The 22,723-nt window shown below is 45.7% G+C and overlaps 1 protein-coding gene across 1 annotated transcript in view; it reads right to left on the bottom strand.

Moving 5' to 3' along the window:
* SUSD5 (sushi domain containing 5) overlaps positions 1-5,917 on the bottom strand; it is a 42,712-nt gene extending 36,795 nt beyond the window's left edge. Inside the window, exons 1-3 of the mRNA XM_032594802.1 lie at positions 5,848-5,917; positions 5,526-5,703; positions 654-772 (exon numbers count right to left, since the gene is read on the bottom strand). Of these exons, the coding sequence (XP_032450693.1) occupies positions 654-772; positions 5,526-5,703; positions 5,848-5,917 (367 nt within the window). The remainder of the gene's footprint in view (positions 1-653; positions 773-5,525; positions 5,704-5,847) is intronic.
* Between the last annotated feature and the right edge of the window lie 16,806 nt (positions 5,918-22,723).

The following is a 22,723-nucleotide window of genomic DNA, read 5'->3' as shown; positions in this document are numbered from 1 at the left end:
CTCCACTGTGGTTTTCTCACTGCTCAGCCGATTTACCAGAGGGAAGCAGAATTATCCATCCTAGGAGCAGTTTCTTAAATCCTGTAAATTTCCTTTTGGGGAAAAAATGATTTTTTTTTCTCTTTAGTGTGCTGTCCACAGCGAAGACAGACCGAGGGACAAGCTGTATCAGCAACTGTAGCAGATGCTGCAGGGGTCTGCCCCGCATCACCTAGATGCCTTGATCATTTCCATGGTGGTTCCTGGTGGGCACTTTTGCATCTTTGCCGGAGGGTGGCACTCAGGCTACTGGAACCCTTTGCCAGCACACATCGTAAACCAGAAGAGCCTGGGGATTTACATCTCCCTGAAGCAGCCCTTATCCAATGACTGACATCCAACCACTGCACCTCTGATCAGGGAAACTGGTGACCTTCACTGTCTCCTGAGACCTCCTGTAGGACCGAGCCAAAGTTACCCGTCACCTCACCGCCACTGTGGACTTTGCTGAGTGTGGCACCCCTGCTTGGTCCACTTCCTTTCTCTGCCCACTACCCCACCGGCTTTTCTTTGGAAGCCTTTCTCGTCGCAAGGTCTGCTTCTGGAGAATGCAGCCTCGGATGGCAACCACCATGCACACCCTCCAGAACCTTTACAAGGGTTCTGGCACTGACCTTCATCCTTCATACAGAGGGCATTGGACCTGCCACCAGGAACCGGGCTGCTTTCAATTTTCACGTCCACGGCTCTCATGATTTGCTGCTCACCCCTCCCCTTGCTGCACACGGTTGTCCTGAAACACACAAAGAAGACTGTGTCAGGGGGACTAAGAACGGGAAAGAACAATTCTTTTCTGCTGTCGGTTCGGAATCAGCAGACATTTTTCTGATTTATGATCTTTGGCTGAAAGCATCCGTAGGGAAATACTCTCCCCAAACACATGTCTACAGTCAGGAAGACACAGGTGATGCTTCAGTGAGGCCGAAGTTACCAATTTTAAGTTTCAGAGGAAGGACCTCATTGATCTTTTCTAGTGTATGGTTTTGTTTTGTTTTGTTTATTTCACAAAATGCTGCTTTTTTTTTTATCAGTTCCTTTCTTTGGGAGGGGGTTTTTCTGTTCCTTTTCAGATTTCTTAAGACGGATCGTAACTTAGTTTATAAACTTTTAGCCTTTCCTCTTCTCTAACACAAGCATTTAAATGCTTTACGTGTTCCTCTGGGTACAGCTTTAGTAGCATCTTACAAGTTCGAGTATGTTATCATTTTAATATCATTCAGTTCTACATACATGCTACTTAACAAACCATAATTTATCTTTGCCCCATGATATATTTAGGGGTATCTTTGGTAAACAGCAAGTAGTAGAATTTTTTTTTTAATCTTTGTTTTCTAAATGAAGCGCCCCATCTATTTTAATCTAATTTAATCACTGTGATCTCTGTGATTTGTGAATTGAAATCTGCCATCTTTCTATTCGTTCTGCACATTCTTTCTTCCTCTCTTTTCTTTCTCCTATTTTGGTTGTTTGAATTCTTTTTTTTTTTTTTTTTTTTTGGCATTCCCTTTTTCTGTATGGGTCTGTAAGTTATATGTCCTTTTACTATCCTCTTAGTGGTTACACTGGAGATTATGTATTCCTCCTTGACTTAATATTACTTTCACCCTCTTCTCCAACAATACAACTTAAAAATACTTAAAATACTATGTATTGGGGCACCTGGGTGGCTCAGTTAGTTAAACGTCTGACGTTGGCTCAGGTCGTGATCTCGCAGTTCATGAATTTGAGCCCCACGTCCACCTCTGTGCTGACAACTCAGAGCCTGGAGCCTGCTTCGGATTCTGTGCCTCCCTCTCTCTCTGCCACTCCACTGCTCATGTTGTTTCTCTCTCTCTCTCTCTCTCCCTTAAAAATAAACATAAAAAATTAAAATACTATATATTAACATACTTAAAACACTTCCTGACTTATATGCCACTTAGTGTTTAGTACTATTATTCTTGCTTTATATAATTACACAATTTCAATTTACCCCTATGTTTACTCTTTCTATTCCTTTTTTGAATCTCCAGGCTTCCACCCGTAACTACTGTCCTCTTGCCTGAATATTAGCCTCTAGGGTTTCTTTTAGTGCGGGTCTGACATAATGAATTTTTTCACTTTTTGTCTGTCTGAAAATGTCTTTATTTTACTTTTATTCCTGGAAGATATGTTCACTGGGCATAAAATTCTAGGTTGGCAACAATTTTCTTTCAGCACTTTGAAAGTATCATTCAACTGTTTTGGGGCTTTCATTGTCCATTTATTGTCGCTCCTTGGAAGGTACCCCTTCTTATTACTACTTTTAATATTTTTCCTTCATATTATTAGATTCTTATCAGTTTCACCATGATGTGTCAAGTTGTGAATTTATTTGTCCCACTCATGTTTTGAAGGGTTTCTTGAATCTGTGCCTGGATGTTTTTCCTCAGTTGTAGAGAAGTCTTTTAAGTTTTAGATAATTGCTTTTGTTCCTTCTTTCAAAATTCCAATTACATATTTCTTTGCCTCTTACCCTTTCTTCCGTATTTTTCATCCTTTTTTCTTTTTTTTTTTTTTTTTTTTTTTTTTATTCTGGATACTTCCTGAAATATCTTCCGGTTCACTGATTTTCTCTTTGGTTTTTTTTTTTTTTTTTTTTTTTTTTTTTTTTAAATCAGCTATTAGGTCTACCCACTATGTTCTTAATTTTAGTTACTGTATGTTTCTCTTCTGGAGCTTCCACTTGGTTACTGTCATAGTTTTAGTCTTTTGTCAAAATTCTCCTTGTGTCTTCTGTATCTTTGAACATTTGAAAAGTTATTTTAAAGTCTGCATCTACCAATGCTAATATCTAGAGCTTCTATTCACTATCTTTTTTCTGGTTGCCTTGTCTCCTTATGTAACTGGTTAGGTTATATTATGTGGCACGGTGCCCGGGTGGCTTAGTCAGTTAAGTGTCTGACTTTGGCTCAGATCACCATCTCACGGTTTACGAGTTCGAGCCCCGTGTCGGGCTCTGTGCTGACAGCTCAGAGCCTGGAGCCCGCTTCAGATTCTGTGTCTCCCTCTCTCTCTGCCCCTCCTCCGCTCACATCTGTGTCTCTCTCTGTCTCAAAAAATTTTTTTAATGTTATATTGTGTGGCAAATCGTATTTTTCCTAAAATTGTTTGTGGAAATACATTGCCTGGGATAATGTCATCCTTCTAGAGAGGATGTTTAAAATCAGTTCCACTAGCTATATGGGACACTGGAGCTCCAGTATCATCTCAAGCCACACTCATGGCTCCAGAAGATTTTAAGCCACGCTGCAGTTCCCGTGAGGGCCTGCATACTTCTTCCAGTTTGCTCTTACTCCTGGGGTACAGCCCTGGAATGTCCCAGCCCAAAGCAAACGACTCCACAGGACCTGCCTACACAAAACCGGAACTCCAATCTCCGTCCTAGTCCTATGAAGCTACGTAAATTGCCGCTTGGTTTTGTTCAGTCAGCCTTTATGCAATGCGCAAAGGCTTCCAGGAGGCGAGTGGCCCCCAATTTTGGATTCACCACTTTAGGGCTCCATCTCCCTCTGGGTTTATGTGTATAGTCAACTGAAATCCATGGAGACACAGATCACATGAACTGTACGTTTATTATGCCATCAATTGTAAGACGCGCCATACATTTAATAACTGGCCTTCAGGGTGGAGGGCGGGTGGCTGAAATGTATGTATTGATGATCAGATACTCCTTGGTTCCAGGAACATCAAAATAGTTTTATTTTTTAAAAAAAAAATTTTTTTTTTTCAACGTTTATTTATTTTTGGGACAGAGAGAGACAGAGCATGAACGGGGGAGGGGCAGAGAGAGAGGGAGACACAGAATCCGAAACAGGCTCCAGGCTCTGAGCCATCAGCCCAGAGCCTGACGCGGGGCTCGAACTCCCGGACCGCGAGATCGTGACCTGGCTGAAGTCGGACGCTTAACCGACTGCGCCACCCAGGCGCCCCAAAATAGTTTTATTTTTAATACGTCGTGTTGTAAATCTATCAAGGAAGTATGTTTGCTACAAAGAAATATCATCTAAGCAATGTAGAGATCTACTAATATGTCCTAACACCATACCGCAAACCCAGAGAGGACAGACCTTTCCAAAGACCCACTCCTGATCTGTAAAGCCTGGGAGACCCAAGCCTGGCTTCAAACTGGCTCTTTGGAATTCCTAAACACCCTGGTTATCTGATGTAATGACAGCAACAACGTTATGAAAAATATCCACACTTAACTACACTGTGGAAATATGCATGCACAGGACCTACTTTGTCTGTCCAGAACCCGGATGTAAAATGTAAGGCAGAGAGAGCCATGGTTCCAGATTCACTGAAAAGCTTTGGGGGTAGCCTTAGCGGTCTTCTTTGTCCAACTGCTGCTTCAGGTGTGGCCCAATTGCAAATGTAAGTCAGCCCGGTTGTGTGTGTTGTCTATGGCCATCTGCCAGCCCGTCCTCAAGGTTATTATCAACCAAAGTAGTTGCTGGAGCCCGCTCCGCTCGTTCACATTCCTGTGGCATGGAGGAGACAGGAATGGCCCCTGCCTTTTCTGAGTATGACTAAAGAAGCAGTGACCAGAACTAATGGGAAGTTTTCTCCCGGCTGGCCACAAGAATCATTTCTCCGCAAGGATTCCTTTGGTCAGGAACTGAGGGCCCGAGGGGAATGGCTTGCCTCCGATCTGTGATGTCTAGGGCCTGAGCTGGGAAGACCCAGAAGCTGGCAAGAACCCAACAGCTGGGGGACAAGAATCACGGAGAGACACCTTCACTGGCGTCTCTGGTGGTCGATGCTGGCTATGGACCGGGACCCCAGTTGGGGCTATCGGTGAGGGCACCTCTGTGGGGCATCTCCCTGGGGCCTGGACTTCCTCACAGCATGGCCCTCTCAGGATAGGCAGACGTCTCACATGACACGTCAAAAGTGAGTGTCCCAGGAATCTGGGCATGGATTTTTCCGACCTAACCTCAGGAGTCACATGGTAGCACTCTTGCTGTATTCTATTGGTCCAGGCCATTCTATGCTGTGCCTGATTTAAAGGGAGAGGACACAGACCCGGCTCTCCATGGGAGTAACACGAAAGAACTCGTTCCCATCCTCCTATTCGCAGGTATGTAGACGAACCCCCACAGGGAAAGAAGAGATCAAGGGTATATACGGAACAGTTAACAGCCATTACCTCTGAGGTGGGGAAGAAGAAAGAAACTCACTTTGAACTTTACACATGTCTGTATTACTGGAACTTTTCACAAGCATGTACTAGTTTCGTGACTTAGAAAGAAACTCGGCACAACAAAGTCAGGGGGGAATACGGTGACAGAACTCCAGAAACGTGTTTTTATTTGAGAACTGAAAACAAGAATGTGCCCGAAGCCACTGCCCGCTGGCCTTGGCCCATCCTGGCACCTCAAAACGGTGACGAGCCCCCACAGGAGCCCTGGCGGGGGAGCGGGGGTGCGAGGGAAGGAGAGCTCTCCCCAGCGTGCCTGACTCACCCCAGGGTGCCATCCGCCAACCAGCCCGTGGTGCACACCGCAAAGGCACAGTCCTGGACCACCCTCCGCAGCTCGTCCGCAGACACCAGGTGCGCACCCCTGCTCCTGCAGGAAAGCCGGGCCACCTCCAGCTCCAGGCCGCGCGAGCCGTTCTCAGATTCCAGCACAAACAGCTTCCCTGTGTGGGGACAGGCACGAACACGGGCTTACCCCCGGATCCACGGGGTTGAACCTCAGCACACTCAGCCTCTGGCAGACGCGGGTCGCAGCTGTGGTTTCCTGCTGGCCGCGAGTCCCCAGCGAGCAGCGACCCCCCCCCCACTGTACTCGTCCCGGGAGGAGGTGACGACGCTTACTTTGGTGCCTTTGCCTGTCTTACGCTCCTGTCGCATTTAATGACTTCTTTTTGGTTTTACGTTTATTTTCTTAGAGAGAGACCGAGACGGCGCAAGGAGGGGAGGGGCAGAGAGAGAGAGAGAGAGGGAGAGAATCCCAAGCAGGTTCTGCGCTGCGAGAACAGAGCCTTGATCCGGGGCTCAAACTCCCGAACCACGAGATCATGACCTGAGCTGAAACCAGGAGCCGGAGGCTTCACTGACGGAGCCACCCAGGTGCCCTGCTCCTGTCTCCTTTAAAACAAAATTAACCATCTGCTTTGCATGCTTCTCTGGACACACCCTACAAACCTTCCTTTCTCAAAGCTATTTTACAAACACCGTGTCATAAGGCCCAGCGTCCTAGTTGTCCCGGGCAGCTGGGCAGTCGGTGTCCAGGGGACGGACGTCGGACTCGGGTCTGCCTTCTTCTGCGTGCCCTGGCCCCGGGGGGACCCCGTACACGGCAGGCCGCTTCCCCTCTCCTTGTCTCAGAACATCATCGGGCCCGTCCCGCACTTGTGCGGGCTGCCACTTGGCCCGGGCCGGACGGGACAGCGGAGGCCACGTCCGGGGCACCGCGGCTTCCCGTAGCACCTCGGTAAACGGGCCTGCAGCGAGCCTCAAAAACGTGGGACAGGTGAGCGCCATGGGAACAGGAAAGCAGGCAGAGGAGGGAGCTGAGTCTGAAGGCAAAAGAGAGCTTTCGGCAAGAAACTCATGGCGGAGGACGGAGGGAGCACTGTGGTCTCTGGGAGCCTCCTGCAGAGGTGAAGCAGTGCCTGGGAAAAGCCTGTCAGGTTTAAGGTAGGGGGGAGGAAAAATCCCGGTTGGAATGAGACACTTCGCTTCCCTCCTTCGGCAAAATTATCGCGCTGTGTTGATTTTATTGGAATGAGACACTTCAGCTGTGATCGGTTCTGAGATAATTATAATAAATACGATAAGCCCTCAGCTTTGGGATCACAGCCGTGAGGAAAATTAAAAAATGTTTCACACGAAACGTATCTGTAGGTGACTCGTCCTCCCTTAGACTTGGTGCCAGTGTGCAGTACACGGTCTGAACAACTGTACTCGATGGCCCTGCCTGGAGAAGCACGTGCCCCAAGACACTTGTGTGTCAATGGCATTTGCCTCAGTGGGAAAAAATATTAGGAAATTTAACTGATGCGCTGATAGTCAAGCCCTTGAACGGGGGGGACAAAAGGGAAAGCCCAGGGCGCACATGAGGCAGAGAAGGCGACAGGCCTCTCCTCTCCTCTCCACCACCATCACACCCGCAGGTAAATACACAAAGCTGGGACCCTGAGGGGTTTAGCTCTCAGGATAAGAGTGACCGAGGATAAACAGTACTCCCTCCCCTCATTCTCAAGGGACCGTGGGAAGAGTTGTCTGAGTGCCAGATACCCAAGCGCTAATACTCAGTGGGAAATGTCACCCTGACAAAAACTGACGTCTAAGATACTTTAAGCCGTGAATTTAGCTCAAAGTGGCTTGAGGCCGACATTTATCGACACCCGGTAGGAACACAGGGAAATCTTGTCTGGAGGGAAAAAAATATCTTCATCGTAGGCTTCGGGAAATCCCATGCAAATATTCTTTCAAAGGCAATGACCACAACACTAAAACACGGCTAAGTGTTCAGGAGACGAGGCACCACGAGTGAGAAACAACATACACAGTGTCCAGCAGAAACTGACCTAAAGGCACATCTGATAGTGTTATTAATAGGCACAGATCATAAAACAATGATAATTACCACATCTAAAGGAAGAAAAGACAAGTCTGAAAATATCCGCAAAGAAGAGAAAACGACAAAAAGGGGCTTAGCTGAACTGCAGAAGAACCAGGCAGGACTTCTAGAAATAAAGTCACAATGATAAATCAAAAATGTAGTGGATGCTTTTGGCTGCATGTCAGACACAATCGAACAAAGAACTTATCCTTGGGGCGCCCGGGTGGCTCGGTGTTTGACTTCGACTCAGGTCATGATCTCACAGGTCATGAGTTCGAGCCCCACGTCGGGCTCTCTGCGGACAGCTCGGATTCTGTGTCTCCCTCTCTCTCTGCCCCACCCCCGCTCACACTCTGTCTCTCTCTCTCAAAAATAAAATAAAAACATTAAAAAAATTTGGGGCGCCTGGGTGGCGCAGTCGGTTAAGCGTCCGACCTCAGCCAGGTCACGATCTCGCGGTCCGTGAGTTCGAGCCCCGCGTCAGGCTCTGGGCTGATGGCTCAGAGCCTGGAGCCTGTTTCCGATTCTGTGTCTCCCTCTCCCTCTGCCCCTCCCCTGTTCATGCTCTGTCTCTCTCTGTCCCAAAAATAAATAAACGTTAAAAAAAAAAATTTAAAAAAATAAAAAATTTTAAAAAATAACTTATCCTTGAAACATAAGTCAGAAGAAATCATTCAAAAGGTAGTAGAGAGACAAAAAAGATGGAAAATAATAAGTTAATAAAAAGACATAAAGGAAAGAATGAGATTCCAGAAATAAATCTCCACGTTGACAGTCAACTGATTTTCAACAAGGGTGATCGAGACCACCCAATGGGAAAAGAAGAGTCTTTTCAAGAAACGGTGCTGGAACAACTCAACAGGCACGTGCAAAAGAGTGAAGCTCGACTCCCGCCTCACCCTTTACACAATAATTCACTCAAAGTTAATCAAAGGCCTAAATGGAAGAGCTAACACCGTAACACTGAAGAGAAAACATAGGAAATCTTTGTGATCTTGGATGATGCCATGGTTTCCTACATAGAACACCAAGAGCACAAACAACCGAGGAGAAAATATACAAACTGAACTTCATCAAATTAAAAACGTTTTGCTTCAGAGAACAAAATCAATAAAGCGAAAAGACAACCCACAGAATGAAAGAACATTTCTGCAAATACACATCTAGTAAGAAACTCGTATATAGAGTGGGTAAGGAACTCCCACAACCCAACAACAATTAAAGAGACCAAGCAACCTGAGTACAAATGGGCCAAGGACTTGAAAAGATCTTTCTCCAAAGAAGCCATACAAATGGCCAACCGGACACTGCTGACGTTGCTAACCATCGGGGAAATGAAATCAAAACTACAATTAAATACCACTTCAGGGGCGCCTGGGTGGCTCAGTCGGTTGGGCGTCCGACTTCGGCTCAGGTCACGATCTCGCGGTCCGTGAGTTCGAGCCCCGCGTCGGGCTCTGTGCTGACAACTGAGAGCCTGGAGCCTGCTTCCGATTCTGAGTCTCCCTCTCTCTCTGCCCCTCCCCCATTCATGCTCTGTCTCTCTCTGTCTCAAAAATGAATAAACGTTAAAAAATTAAAAAAAATAAATAAATAAATACCGCTTCATGCTCACTAAGGTGGCTACTAATAAAAAAGAAACGACAGAAAATAACAGGGTTGGCAGATAGGTAGGGAAAAAGTATCGAACGTCTATGCATTGCTGGTGGGATTGTGAAGTATGATTCACAACAACCATTTGCGGAAGCAACCAAAGTGTCCATCAACAGATGAACGGGTAAACAAAATGTGGTATAAAATACAAAGGAATATTAATTATCCTTAAAGAGAAGGAAAATTTGACAGATGCTACAACATGGATAAGTCTTGAAGACATTATATTAAGTGAAGTAAGTTAGTCAAATTCATAGAGAGAAAAAATAGAATGGGGGTTACCAGGGGCTGGGGTGGGGACGGTAGAGAATTAATGCTTAATGGGAATGGAGTTTCGGGTAGGAAAGATGAAAAAGCCCTGAAAACGGATGGTGGTGACAGGTGTACACCCATGTGAATGTACTCAAATGCCACAGAATTGCACACTTAAAAATGGCTAAAATGGGCAAAGGATCTGAATAGGCATCTTTAAAGAAACGGCCAATAAGCACACGAAAAGATGCTCAACGTTATTGGCCGACAGCAAAATGCAAATCAAAACCACAAGGAGACGTTACTTCCTATCCAGTAGGATGGCTATCATCAAAAAGACATTTTTTGACATAAGTGATGGTGAGGAAGTGGGTAGAGTGGAACCCTCAAACGCTGCTGGTGGGAACAGAGAAGGATGCAGCTGCTTGGAAAACCGTCTAGCATCTCAAAAGTTGACAGCAGTTTCTCCTAGAGTTACCACGTGACCCAGCAGTCATACTCTTAGGTGAATACCCAAGAGAACTGAAAACACATGTTTATATAAAAGCTTCTGTATATGCACTGGGTGTTATATGTAAGTGACGAATCATTGGGTTCTCCTCTAGAAACCAACACTACACTGTACATTAACTAACCTGAATTTAAATAAGTGAATAAAAAAAAAGAAACTTCCATATGAATGTTCCTAGCAGCGTTATTTATAATAAATAATAAATTAAGTCCACAATTATAAAACTGTGTGTATAATAGCCAAAAGGTAGAGTCCACCCAATGACCATCAACTGATAACTGGATCAACAAAGTATGGTCTGAATAGCCACACGAAAGAATGTTATTTGGCAGTGAAATGAAATGAAGTCTTGACACATGCTACAAATGGATACAAACATTATGCGAAGGGAAAGCAGCCAGTCACAGAAGTTCACACATTGTATGAGTCCATTTACACGAAATGTCCAAAACAGGCAAATTCACAGACACGGGAAGTAGTTGCCTAGGGGTTGGGGGGTTGAGGAGAAACAAGTAAATAAATGCCAATGGGAAGAGGGTTTATCTGGGGGCAAAAAAAATGTTCTAAAATTGTGCACAGTGATTCATAACTTGGTGAGCATGCTAAAGACCAGTGAATCACACGCTTTAAAAGGGCAAATTGTACAGTCTATGAATCATATTTCAATAAAGCTGTTATTAAAAAAGCCATTGCTAGAGAGGAACAGGTTCTGTTATGACAGTTATTTCATGAGTAATGTAAAATAATTTTGAACAAATAAATAACAATTCTAGACTAGAAAAAGGCAATATTAATAAAACTACAGGGAGAATTGGAAAAAATCCACAGTGCTTATGAAAATTTTAACCACTGGCCTCCTCAGGAATCGATGAAACAGGAAAAAAACTGGAAAGAACATATAAGATTTAGGCAACAAAATTAACACACTTGATGCACAATATGGCAAGGTATAGAATGCACATTCAGTATAGACACACAAAGGACATTTATAAAACTGACCAAATACTGAGCTTCAAGACAAATCAAAAAACATTTCAAGGCTCAAATCATACAAAGCATATTAAAAAAAATTTTTTTAATGTTTTTATTTATTTTTGAAGGAGAGACATGAGCAGAGCATGAGCAGGGGAGGGGCAGAGAGAGAGGGAGACACAGAATCCGAAGCAGGCTCCAGGCTCTGAGCTGTCTGCACACAGCCCAACGTGGGGCTCGAACCCACAAACTGTGAGATCATGACCTGAGCCGAAGCTGGACGTTCAACCTACTGAGCCACCCAGGCGCCCCTATACAAAGCATATTTTTAAACGACAATACAAACAACCTAAAATGACTTGTTTTATTTATCAAACACTTATACAGTGTTTACTATGGGTAAGCACTTTATAAATTGCTTTATAAATATTGCTTTATAAATATTCCTTTATAAATTGCTTTATAAATATTAAATTAATCCTTATAACAACTCTGTGATGCAGGTGTTATTATTGTCCTTATTTACAGTTAAGATTTGGTATGAATTATTTGTCCAAGATCACACAGCTGGGATACAAAACCAGGCATTTTGGCTGTATCTCAAAGTTCCTAACCACTGTATTATATATATTGCCTCTCAATAGCAAAGTAATAACTAGGAAAATCCCCTTGTGGATGGAAATTACAAAATATACTTCTAAATGAACGATGGGTTCAAAGAAAACCACAATTCAAACAAAACATTTTTATGGAAGTGACAAAAACTTGTGGGGAAACTAAAGTAGTATTTAAGGGACATTTGTAGCCTCAAATGATCATATTACAAAAGAAGAGTTGTTGATAACCAATGATTTAGTTTCTTATCTTAAAAACATAGAACATAAAATTAAAGCTTCTAAAGAAGTAGAAGCAGGGAAATAACAAAGATAGGACAGAAATCAATGAAATGGAAAGCAGATGTACAATAGAGGAAATAAAGCCAAAAATTGTTTCTTTCTAAAGAATGATAAAATTGATAAATCCTTAGCAAAACTGATCAAGACAAAAAGAGAAAATGCAAATTACCAATATCAAGAATGAAAGGGGACATTACTACAGATCCCATGGACACTGAAAAGATAGTAAGCGATTATTATGTTATATATGCCAGTACATCTGACAATTTAGATGAAATGGACAAATTTCATAAAACAAACTTAGCAAAACTGACCCAAAATGAATAAGAAATCTGAATATGTCTTTACCTACTGAAGAAGTTAAGGGGCACCTGGCTGGCTCAATGGTGGAGCATGTGACTCGATCTCAGGGTCTTGAGTTTGAGCCCCATACTGGGTGTGGAGAGTATAAATAAATAAACTTAAAAAAAATAAACTAAATTCATCATTTAAAAATCTTCCCATGAGAAAAACTTCAAACACATATGACCTCACTACCAAACACTAAACAAAACAAAACAAAACAGCTCACCTTGCAGCCACCTTTTTAGACAACAGTGGAGGGAACAACTTCCCCACTTATTTTAGAAATCACCATAATACTGACGTCAACACTTGACAAGAATATTACAAGAAATGAAAATTACAGGCCAATATATCTCATGAATGTAGAGTCAGTAACCGTAAATCTGTTTCTTACTCCAGGCTCAGTTCTAGGTCATCTCTTTTCACTACGAAATGTTTCTCTGGGATTCTATCCACACACATGGCTTCATACCTTACACAGATGACTCACATTTTTCTCTTTAGTCCAGACCCTTCCCACTGACCCCAGCCACCTCTACACACCTCCACCCTCTCTCACCTGCACAACTCAAATGGCATCCTATATGCTCTCTCTCTATATCCAGTCTTGCCCTGGTCCCATCCATTCTTCCTACATCACCATCAGGGCAATCTTTTCAAAATGCAAATCTTATTAGCCATTCTACCACTGGAAATCATCCAATGACTTCCTTCCCTTTTTTGGATTAAAAAGAAACTTTGTCTATGACGCCCCACCTCATTACACCCACTCCAATTTTCCTAGCATCATTTCAAACCATTTCCAGCTCGGACTCGTGACTCCAGCCACTCTGTCTCTTATCACACGGCCCATTTTCCCTGCTCACAGATTTTGTGTGTGTGTGTGTGTATGTGCTATTCTTTACCCAGACACCTGTTCTTCCCCCTCTTTGCCTAGTCAATTCTTATTCCTCTCTCAGATCCTAATGCACCAAACCAGAATCTCCTGGTACAGGCTCTCATAGTACCTCTGTCCTTTAATTTAATCACTTATCAAAATCACAAGTTCACATTTTATTCACATAATGATTTGCTTACTGACTAACCCATTGGATGTTAAACTCCCTGATAGCAAGGACCTATTTCCCCTCACCATTCTATCCCCAACAGCAAGGATTGTACCTAGCATATGATAGATGCTCAATCAATTATCTGTTGCATTAATGAATCTTTTCCTATAATCATTACCCAAACACAATTAATTTCCATTCAGTCAATGTGAAAAGTTCTCAGTTTCAAAAATATTTTAAAAGCACAGTAGAAAAAAGGGGGAAAAATACAGGGGCAGATCTCTCTAATATAGGAGATGCATATCTCATTAGCCAAATGCAAACTAAATGTTTTTCATTTGAATTTATCTCATTGACATTTTTTAATGAGTCCATGGAGGTTTTAATAACTCCAAGTCTCTCTCCAGATGTCTGTGACACATCAAGTCTAGCTGAATGTTTCTTCTTCCTTCCACCACCGTAGAACACAAATAACGAAATGTGGAAAGCGAAGGTCGTTAAACATATATTTCGTAGGGAAAAGAATCCTTTCATAATATAGATTATAATTCTTCAATGGCTCTGTTATAAAAGTTGGAACTCAGTAAATGGAGTTTCTTGAAAGTAAGTGTACTTAGGGAAGCAGGGAGAGGAAAGAAAGGAGAAGGGAGAAACAGAGGCATTTCTGGCAAGGGATAACCAGAAAAAGAGCTGTGGTGTTTCTGTTTCTCTCTCCTTGTCCAATGATATTTCTGCCTTCGAGTTTCTAGGACCCACACTAAGCCAGATAGGCACAAAAAAGCTGATCCGTATGCACTTAGCCTTCCACTTAAGCAGTTATAATAGGGTGAACCTCTAAAGCGTCGTGGATTCAGAAGTACTTCCTTAAAACGAATTAAAGTTGGTACAATACTATACGTTCTTCAAAAGTCGATACCAACTCCTATTTATTCCACTTGCATTCATCAGGCAAAAAATACTCTAGTAAAAAATTAACAGTGGGTTGGCTGCTAATAGGTATGGGATTCCGGTTCAGCGGACAGAAATGTTCAGGAGTCAGTGGTGATGCTGGGACAAAGCAATCAATGTACGAGCTCCACTGATTATAAATGTTTAAATGGTAAAATTTACACGGACTACATCTCAATGGAAAAAAACCCAACAGTCTACAGGAGGAACCTTCAAAGTTAAAAATGTTTTCTTTTCTAACACTCTGAGGCTATGAAGAAATAAGACATTCATCCTTAATTAGGAGCAAAGGGTTCAGCAAGCTGGCACTTCGGACAAAAGCACCAAGATTCTAAGATGATATCCAGAGGTTTTTCTTCTCACTTTCCCCCTTTCCCTAACGACCACGCCTCTTTCTGGCAAGCCCACTCCTTTCACCGGGAATTGTTTACTCAAAAAGCAACGACGTTTAAAAATACACAAAGCATCCCGAATCAGCCAAGCGTTTTTCTTCTTCATCAATCCAATCTGTCCCAAGCTTGGACTTTCTGGAAACCGCTTATGGATGTGAGAACTGCTGTCTTCTTTCCTCCCAGATCCTCCTGCACCAAGTCAATGGGGTTTTGTCCCAAAATGAAAATACAGCTGAATTAGCTTTTCAAAATGTAGCCGAGATAAGGCTCTGATCCCGCCAATTTACGGGAGGTGCTGAAAGCTGAATTCAGGTTAAAAAAAAAAAAAAAAAAGCAAAGAAACAAACAAAACCAAAAAAGCGGGCCGATTCTCACAGCCTGCAAGAACCTGTTTCTTGCCTATTTCTGCGGCCTCGCGTCGCACGACATCCTCACCTCGCACGCTCGGCTCCAGCCACTCTTTAATCCCATCTCCCCTGCCCGTCACAGGGCCTTTGCACATGCCACTTCCCCCGGGGCAAGGCACTCTCCTCTCCCCTTTGCCTGCTGATTCCTATACTCATCTTTCCGATGTTCTTGGACCAAGACAAACTAGCCGGTAGCCTTGTCAGCCTCGCCGCCGCCGGGAGCCCCTTGAACGTACGTGGAAAAGCAGGTCTCCGCAGAGGCGGCTCCGGGGCGCCCTAGACGTGACTTCACCGCAAAGCCCTTTCATGACGACCTTCGGAAGGCCAGGCTTTCTCGGGTGCTCGGGGAGGGGTCGGGAGCCGGGGGGGGGGGGGGGCGAGAGGGGACCCGGAGGTCGAAGGAGGGCCGCGGGGGGCACCCCCGCGCGCCGCCTCGCCCCCCGGGCCCCGCGCACACTCACCGTCCGCCCGCACGCACACGCGCGGCAGCCCCAGCAGCAGCAGCAGCAGCGCCGCGGCCCAGAGCGGGGCGCAGGGGCCGCGTCCCTCGGCGGCCATGGTCGCGGGCGTCCGGGCGCCGCGGGCTGGGGCGCGGGCTGCCCCGCGTGGGCGCCGCTCGGCCGTGCGCGCTGCGCTCTGCTCGGCCGTGCGCGCCCCGCGCGTCCCGGGGAGGAGCGCGCCGAGCCCCGGGGAGGCCGGGCGCCCGGAGCCGCCGCGCGGGGGCCCCCTGCTCCCGGGGGGTGGGGGGGGGTGTCGTCCGAGGCGCCGGGGAGGCGGCTGGACGCGCGGCTCCGCCTTCGCGCCGGACACCTGGAGGTCTCGGCACCGCCGGAGGCTGCGCCGCACGCCGAGCTCGCGGGGCGCCGCCGGGGCGGAGGGTGAGGGCGCGGGGAGGCGGGGAGAGCCGAGCGCCGGCCGCAGGGACCCCCCCCTTCCCCCCCGCCTGCCTGGGGGGGGGGGGGCGCCGGCCCAAGGGGGACGCGGTCTGGCGGCCTGACCCCGGGAGGACGGTCCGAGCCCGAACGCCCACGTCTGCGCTCTGCCCCCCGCCTCCCCGAGGAGGAACACGGTGGTGAAACCGCGCCTCCAGCCAGCTCGCCCCAAGGAGCCAGGCGCACGCAGCCGCGAGACCCCTCCGACGGCGTGGCTGCAAAGGCCCTGCGGGGGGGCGGGGGGGGCATCTTCGGCCGCCTCCCTCACGTCCCCAGGTGCGCCCAGCATTTCTCCAAGGCGCTGGGGCGGTTGTCGCCCTCGTCGCGCCTCCCAAGCCAGGGCTCCTCCACCTGGACGGGGGCTGGGATTCACCTGCTGAAGCGTCCTGCCGAATTCTGCCGCAGGAGTCCCTGCCCTCAGTTGCTTCCTCTTCCCGGTTCGCCCCCCCCCCCCCCGTCCGGTGTCCTAGCATCGGCCTCCCGCGGTGGGCGAAGGCGGGTTTGCGTTCTTCACGCGTGCAGTGATAAAGATCCGTGTTGTAACTCGGGCCCCGTGGCGCCGGACGGTTTACCAGTCCCTTCCGCCTTCGCGTCCTGGTCAGACGTGCCCACGGCGTGCCTGCCCCCGAGCTGGACCCGGTAGCAGGGAGGATCGGTCCTGAAAACGCTCAGACCGAAGTAACACAGGTACGCAAGGAGGACGAACAAGTGGTTGGTACTCAAAGGAACACATGCTTGGCCCCAGGACAATGCGCTAGGACGCAGACGTTGAAAGACTACTTTTTAAGGTAAACACTGGGATCGGGGGGTCCCTGGGTGCTCAGTTGGTTAAGCGGCTGACTCTTGACTTGTGCTCAGGTCATGATCTCACCGGTGTGGGAGATCAAGCTGGCTCTGTGCTTGGGATGCTCTCTCCCTTTCTTTCTGCTCCTTCTTCCCAGGTCACATGCTCTCTCTCAAGTGAACAAACACCAAAAACAAAACAAAACAAAACAAAATCCACGGGGATTTGAACCCACACCTGATTCACTACAGGCATCATTTTTCAGCTCATATAATTTTTGAAGTCTAGGGAAAAGATGTGTCCTCTCCTTGTTCCTCCCCAGATGTCAACTACAAGGCTATTATTCATTAGTGAGTAATTCCTTTACAAATAAAACTTTGCTTTCAAAATACAAATACTCTAGGGTGTTAAATGCAGTGAGGCCTGACAACCATTCACATGTGAGCGTAAATTAATTTACTTAGTCACTTCTCTTCTAACAGCTATATGGTAGCCTAAGGAGTGGAACTTCACATGTCTGGGTTGTAGGGGACCTTTTAAAGCCTGATTATTGCTGAGAATGGAGGGGAGGGGCCAGGAGGCCCCTGCAGGAGCTACTGACTGACTTTCTCAGTAGCCCCACCACTTATGTGTTTAGAGTAGTCAATTGGCTATTGCTGTCTAATCCTAATGACACTTCAAAGTTGGTCTATTTTCAGATGCATCTTGGCTTGTCCCAATCTGGGGAGATGGCGTGCTCTGAAGGTTTGGTACAGCTGATTAGAAAACCATTTGGACTTTTCATGCAAAGTTAAATATCCACCTCTCCTGTAACACAGAATTCTGCTTCTAGATGTATATCCAAAAGAAATAAAACTTATGTCCACACACAAAAAACTTGTACAAAAATTTCATAGCAGCTTTATCCACAACCATTACAAGTTGGAAGCAACCCAAACGTCATCAACAGATGAACAGAAACCCAGACCGCATCGTGGTCACACAATGGAGTACTATTTAGCAATCAGAGGAATGAAATACTGGTACACTCAGTAATGTGGTGACCGAGGGAAAGAAGCCTTCCACAGAGCTCGAACTCACAAACGTTCGACCCAGGGCTCGAACTCACAGACCGTGAGATCGTGACCTGAGCCGAAGTCAGATGCTCAACCGACTGAGCCACCCGGGCGCCCCGCTGAAGTATTTGTCCAGACCTTAATAGCAAATACGGAACATTCCCACTCGTCAGAAGCTCCTTTGTGTTCCTACCCTGTCAAAGGCACCCGCAGTATTTACTGTCACCACAGACCAGTTTTGCCCCTCTTGAGCTTTGTTTGAATGGAATCATAAAGTACAAACAGGTCTTGCTTCAGTCAGAAGTAGGAAGCCGTCACAACTTTGAGGCCCGAGGGCAGGAGGGGCGGTGGAGGTGTTAGCAAAACCCAGCAAGGGCCGTTGCCACGAAAGAGGCTTCCCGAAGGGGACGTTAGCCGTAGGTAGCAGAACAAAATCCCTGCCACTTGTCTGGTAGGAAGGGCGTGGGGCAGAAAATACCCCAACATCTCTGTCCTCCGCCCTTTGGATTCCTCCTGATGCCTCCTGTTGGCTGAGCCATTCGATAGGTGGAGGGGAAGGGAACACAGGTACCAGCGTCCTTAGAGGTCATGGTCTCAGGGTGCAGACTTGGCCAGAGGAGGGTGGAAAACGGAGCTGGAGACACAGTCGGAAAACAACCAGTAGGTCTATCTAGTTTTTTCATTCATTGGGATGAAGAAAATGCAAAATAAAACTGAAGTGCTATCAGTTTCTGTACGTCAATTCATTCATATTCTCACCTGAAGATACACTGTAGTATTAGCCACCATCCGTGGTTATTTTCGCATAAGTGCTGTTTCACATAAAAGGCAAGTGGGAGAAGCAGACAATGATAAACTGTGGATGCTACAGTCCCCACTTCCGTAACTGGTCATGGGCCCTTATTTGACGATCATTGCAATGTTCCCCCATTCGAGTCTATGAGCCTCTTGGCCTGCATGACTGTTTTCTCTTAACCGGTGAGAGGGACCCACACTTTGATTCGTACTAGAGGACCTTTATTTGTTTATTCATTATTTTATTCGTTTGCCTTGGTTTCTCATGGGCTGTTGTCATTGGACATGGGAGCTGTCTGGGATCTGGACAGTCTTTCATGCCATATCATGTAGCAGCAACACAACCTCCCCTTGGTAGTCAGGACCAATCACCAGCCAGTAGGGTGACCTTCTTCCGTGCCGGTTGGAGAGCAATCTTTGCTTCCAAGTTACTGGCACATGCCTGAGTGTTTACTGGTGGAAATATTTCTCCTTTGCCCACCCAAACCTCCCGAGTCACGAATCTAAATGTCGTGGGGATGCTATGCAAAACCTTGGCAGGTGGATTATTATATATAATGCATGGGAGGTCATTGCCACTTCCACTCCTTGGTTTTTAGACGGCGTCTTCTGTCTGTGAGAGAAATGGCCCCACGTATCGGCTGGTGGTTTAAGACATATGCTGTATCTGGGCAAATGCCCTCCTCTCTCAAGGTGTTGTCACCAGCTAGTGACCTCACGTTTCTATGAAGCCACCCGCTTCTGAGTAGTGAGGCATATAGTAAAAACAGATGTGGCTGGGGTAAGAGGCACCTGACAACTAGAGAACGGGTCCAATTCTCAAGGTGTCAGCCTGATTATTAAGGAAACCCTCTCCATTGAATGCCCCTGGGTGGGGGGGGGGGGGCGGTTAGTCTACATATATATTCACAGGCTGCCAATTCCAGTAGGTCCATACGGCTATCCTTGTTACTGGCCTTTCGGTCTTGAACTTTTCAGGTCTTTGACCAACTATTTTAGGTACTATCCATAAATCAGTGTGGATTCATGAGTAAGGCCACCGGTCATGGAAACCAAAGTTTCACCCATTGGGAGGATTTTCTTTTGCTTTCTTTTTTTTTCATTGTGGTAAAATATACTTAACACAAAATGGACCACTTTAATCATCGTCAGTGTGCGCTCTGTGATATTAAGTACATTCATGTTGTGGTGCAACCCTCACCGCCATCCATCTCCAGAAAATCTTCAGCATCCCTAACTGAAACTTCGTACCCGTTGAACAATAAGTCCCATTTCCTCAGCACCCCCAGCCCTGGCAACCACTCTCGTACTTTTGGTCTCTCTAGATTTGACTGTTCCAGGTACCCCCACGTAAATGGAATCGTACAATGTCTGTCCTGCGTCACTACTGATTTTTAGTGCTGGACCAGAGTGGGGAAGGTTAGTGCCATGCTGTGGACACTCAAGGGTAAAGCAGGCCCAAGGCTTTTCCTCCTCTGTGAAGTGAAACTGCACATGAGTCCACCGGTGTGGGCTGGGGTGGAGGAAACAGAACAGTAAAACCAAGTGCCATGGAAATCTGAGCCACCGGCTCCTCAGTTTACTTGTCCCTTCCAGGCCCACTGACGTGTATACCATTTCCATTTGAGAGTGGAATTCTGCTATACGTTTCACAATCGCTCATTCATAAGACCAGCTAAGGTCTCACACTCGCGTGGTACCTGTGGTCAAGGAGCCCGATAGCAGGATACAAAGTGCGTATCAAATGGAGAGTAGTTGATTCAACTCTGACACTCTAGGGGTCTCCATTGCCCTTCTGCTAGCTGGTGTGCCCAAGCACCGTAAGGCATCCGTATCTCAAAGTATTGTGCCTTTTGTGACAAGGCCAAGGTGGCAAGGCAGTTTGTACTGAAACCTGGTTGCTACAAAGTTCCCTCTTGCTATGAACTGCTTTCAGAACTGTGAGCCTTATGGGCTTATACACAGTAACTGGTCCCAAAACCTTTGTAACTTTTTATTCATGCTGGCAGTACACACGTATCGATTTATCCCTAAATACAGCTCGGAGATAACACAATGAAAATCTCCTACTATCCTCGCTAGGTGAAAGCAAATGGCTTCTGATTGTGTTTGCTGAGGGAATTAAAAATAAACCACTTACTTGGTTAATAACCCCCTAACAGGTGCCCAAGCCTGTATTGATTTATTCTAGTAAGGACAGTATTCCTGGAAGAGCACGTATCAACACCCAATTCTTTTGAAGATAAGCCACTAACATTTCCCAAAGTCTTCTGGCTTCTGCTCCGGCAAACAGGAAAGAAACACCGAATGACCAAACGTCCCGGTTCCTTCCTCTTGCTCGTCACCGTTGTCCCAGTATCCCATCCAATTTCGTATTTGACCCGGGTGTTTCATTTTCTGAAGAAATATCGTCAAGAGTAGACTCAACATAAGCCAGAATGATCGTCCTCAGTCTTGCACTTCGGGTTTGTGAATGTTCTCATCTAATAGTGTGTGAGATGCGTGTACCGTTCCGGCTTGAAAAGTGATTAACCGTGAAAGCTAACCAGTGGCCCATCTCATTTTCCCCGGCCTTTTTCTGATGCCATGTCACCAGCTTCTCCCTTTCAAGGACAGTTTGCAGAACGGTCAGTTACATCATCGAGTGCGCTCAGACACGGGTGGCTAGCGACAGCTTACTCCTTATGGCCTGTGGTCGTGGCGGGAAAAGTATTCAAAGCTCCCGCCAGCCACCAGTCAGTTTAAGATGCATGAGGCCACCAGTCAGCAGGTCGGTAGGGAAAGTGGGACATTCTAGTTTAGGTTTATGTGCAATATGTGCAGAAAATGAAGGCTGAGGAATTCAGGCCTGGAGCACTTCGTGTGTAGCTAAAATAGTCTTGCTACTCAGAATGATCATTTATTGTATGGTGCAAATCTACAACTACTTAGTCATTTATTTTATTTTTGGTAACTATTTTGCAATAAATCCTTTTGGTGGCAATGAATTTTAAGAAGGAAACGCATATTTTTTTTTAATTTTTTTTTTCAACGTTTATTTATTTTCGGGACAGAGAGAGACAGAGCATGAACGGGGGAGGGGCCGAGAGAGAGGGAGACACAGAATCGGAAACAGGCTCCAGGCTCCGAGCCATCAGCCCAGAGCCCGACGCGGGGCTCGAACTCACTGACCGCGAGATCGTGACCTGGCTGAAGTCGGACGCTTAACCGACTGCGCCACCCAGGCGCCCCAGGAAACGCATATTTAATGAAAAGTACTGTATTTCCCTTTCTCAAGATAGTTAGTAATGAACACGTAGGTTACCCAAAATATTTGTCAATATTTACCAACCATCATGGACCTGAGAAATATCACGGACAACATGAAAATCAGAACACATGAATCTGCTAAGGAAGCATCGGCAATCATTTCAAAAGTTTGAAGACAACATTTTAACAGGTACAATATCCATTCACATATCATTCTATGAAACGTGACTTTTCTATTCAAATGGCTTTTCTTTTAAATTAATTTCTTTCATTCTATTTCAAGTTTTCTTGTGCACATACGTTGATTCCATCGATGCCTAAATAATGCCAGTGTCACATGGTGTTACCAGATACTTCAAATAGAAAATAAGTCTACTCCAATAATGGTCCAATTTTTTTCACCAACTGTATGCATGAAATCAGAATAAATTTTTTGGAAGCTCAATTCTGTCAAAAGATAACATTTGACATTATTTAAAGGCTATCATAAATTGTTTTATTTTTTTCTGGTGATTATATAAATACCAATAAATAATATCCACGCTAAATTAAGAAACCTCTGGATGTTTCTAGAATTCTTGAATACATTATGATGCCCATATAATCCATAATTTCAAACAAGCCGTGGTATCCTGTAGACCTGGGGAATTTGCTTGGATTATTTGTTTATTATTGAGTGTATTTGACATATAACATTGTATACATTTAAGGTGTACAAAATATCATGTTGATACATTTATATCTTGTAATATCATAGCCTTTGTTCTATATTATCACATTCCGTAATCATGGTACAGTATTGTTGTCCATATTCTTTAAACAGTGCATATCCCATCACTGTGGCTTACT

This window comes from Lynx canadensis, chromosome C2 (assembly GCF_007474595.2).
Source record: "Lynx canadensis isolate LIC74 chromosome C2, mLynCan4.pri.v2, whole genome shotgun sequence".
Taxonomy (NCBI): domain Eukaryota; kingdom Metazoa; phylum Chordata; class Mammalia; order Carnivora; family Felidae; genus Lynx; species Lynx canadensis.
Note: the sequence above shows the minus strand (reverse complement) of the source record. Positions and strands in the feature narration are given on the sequence as shown.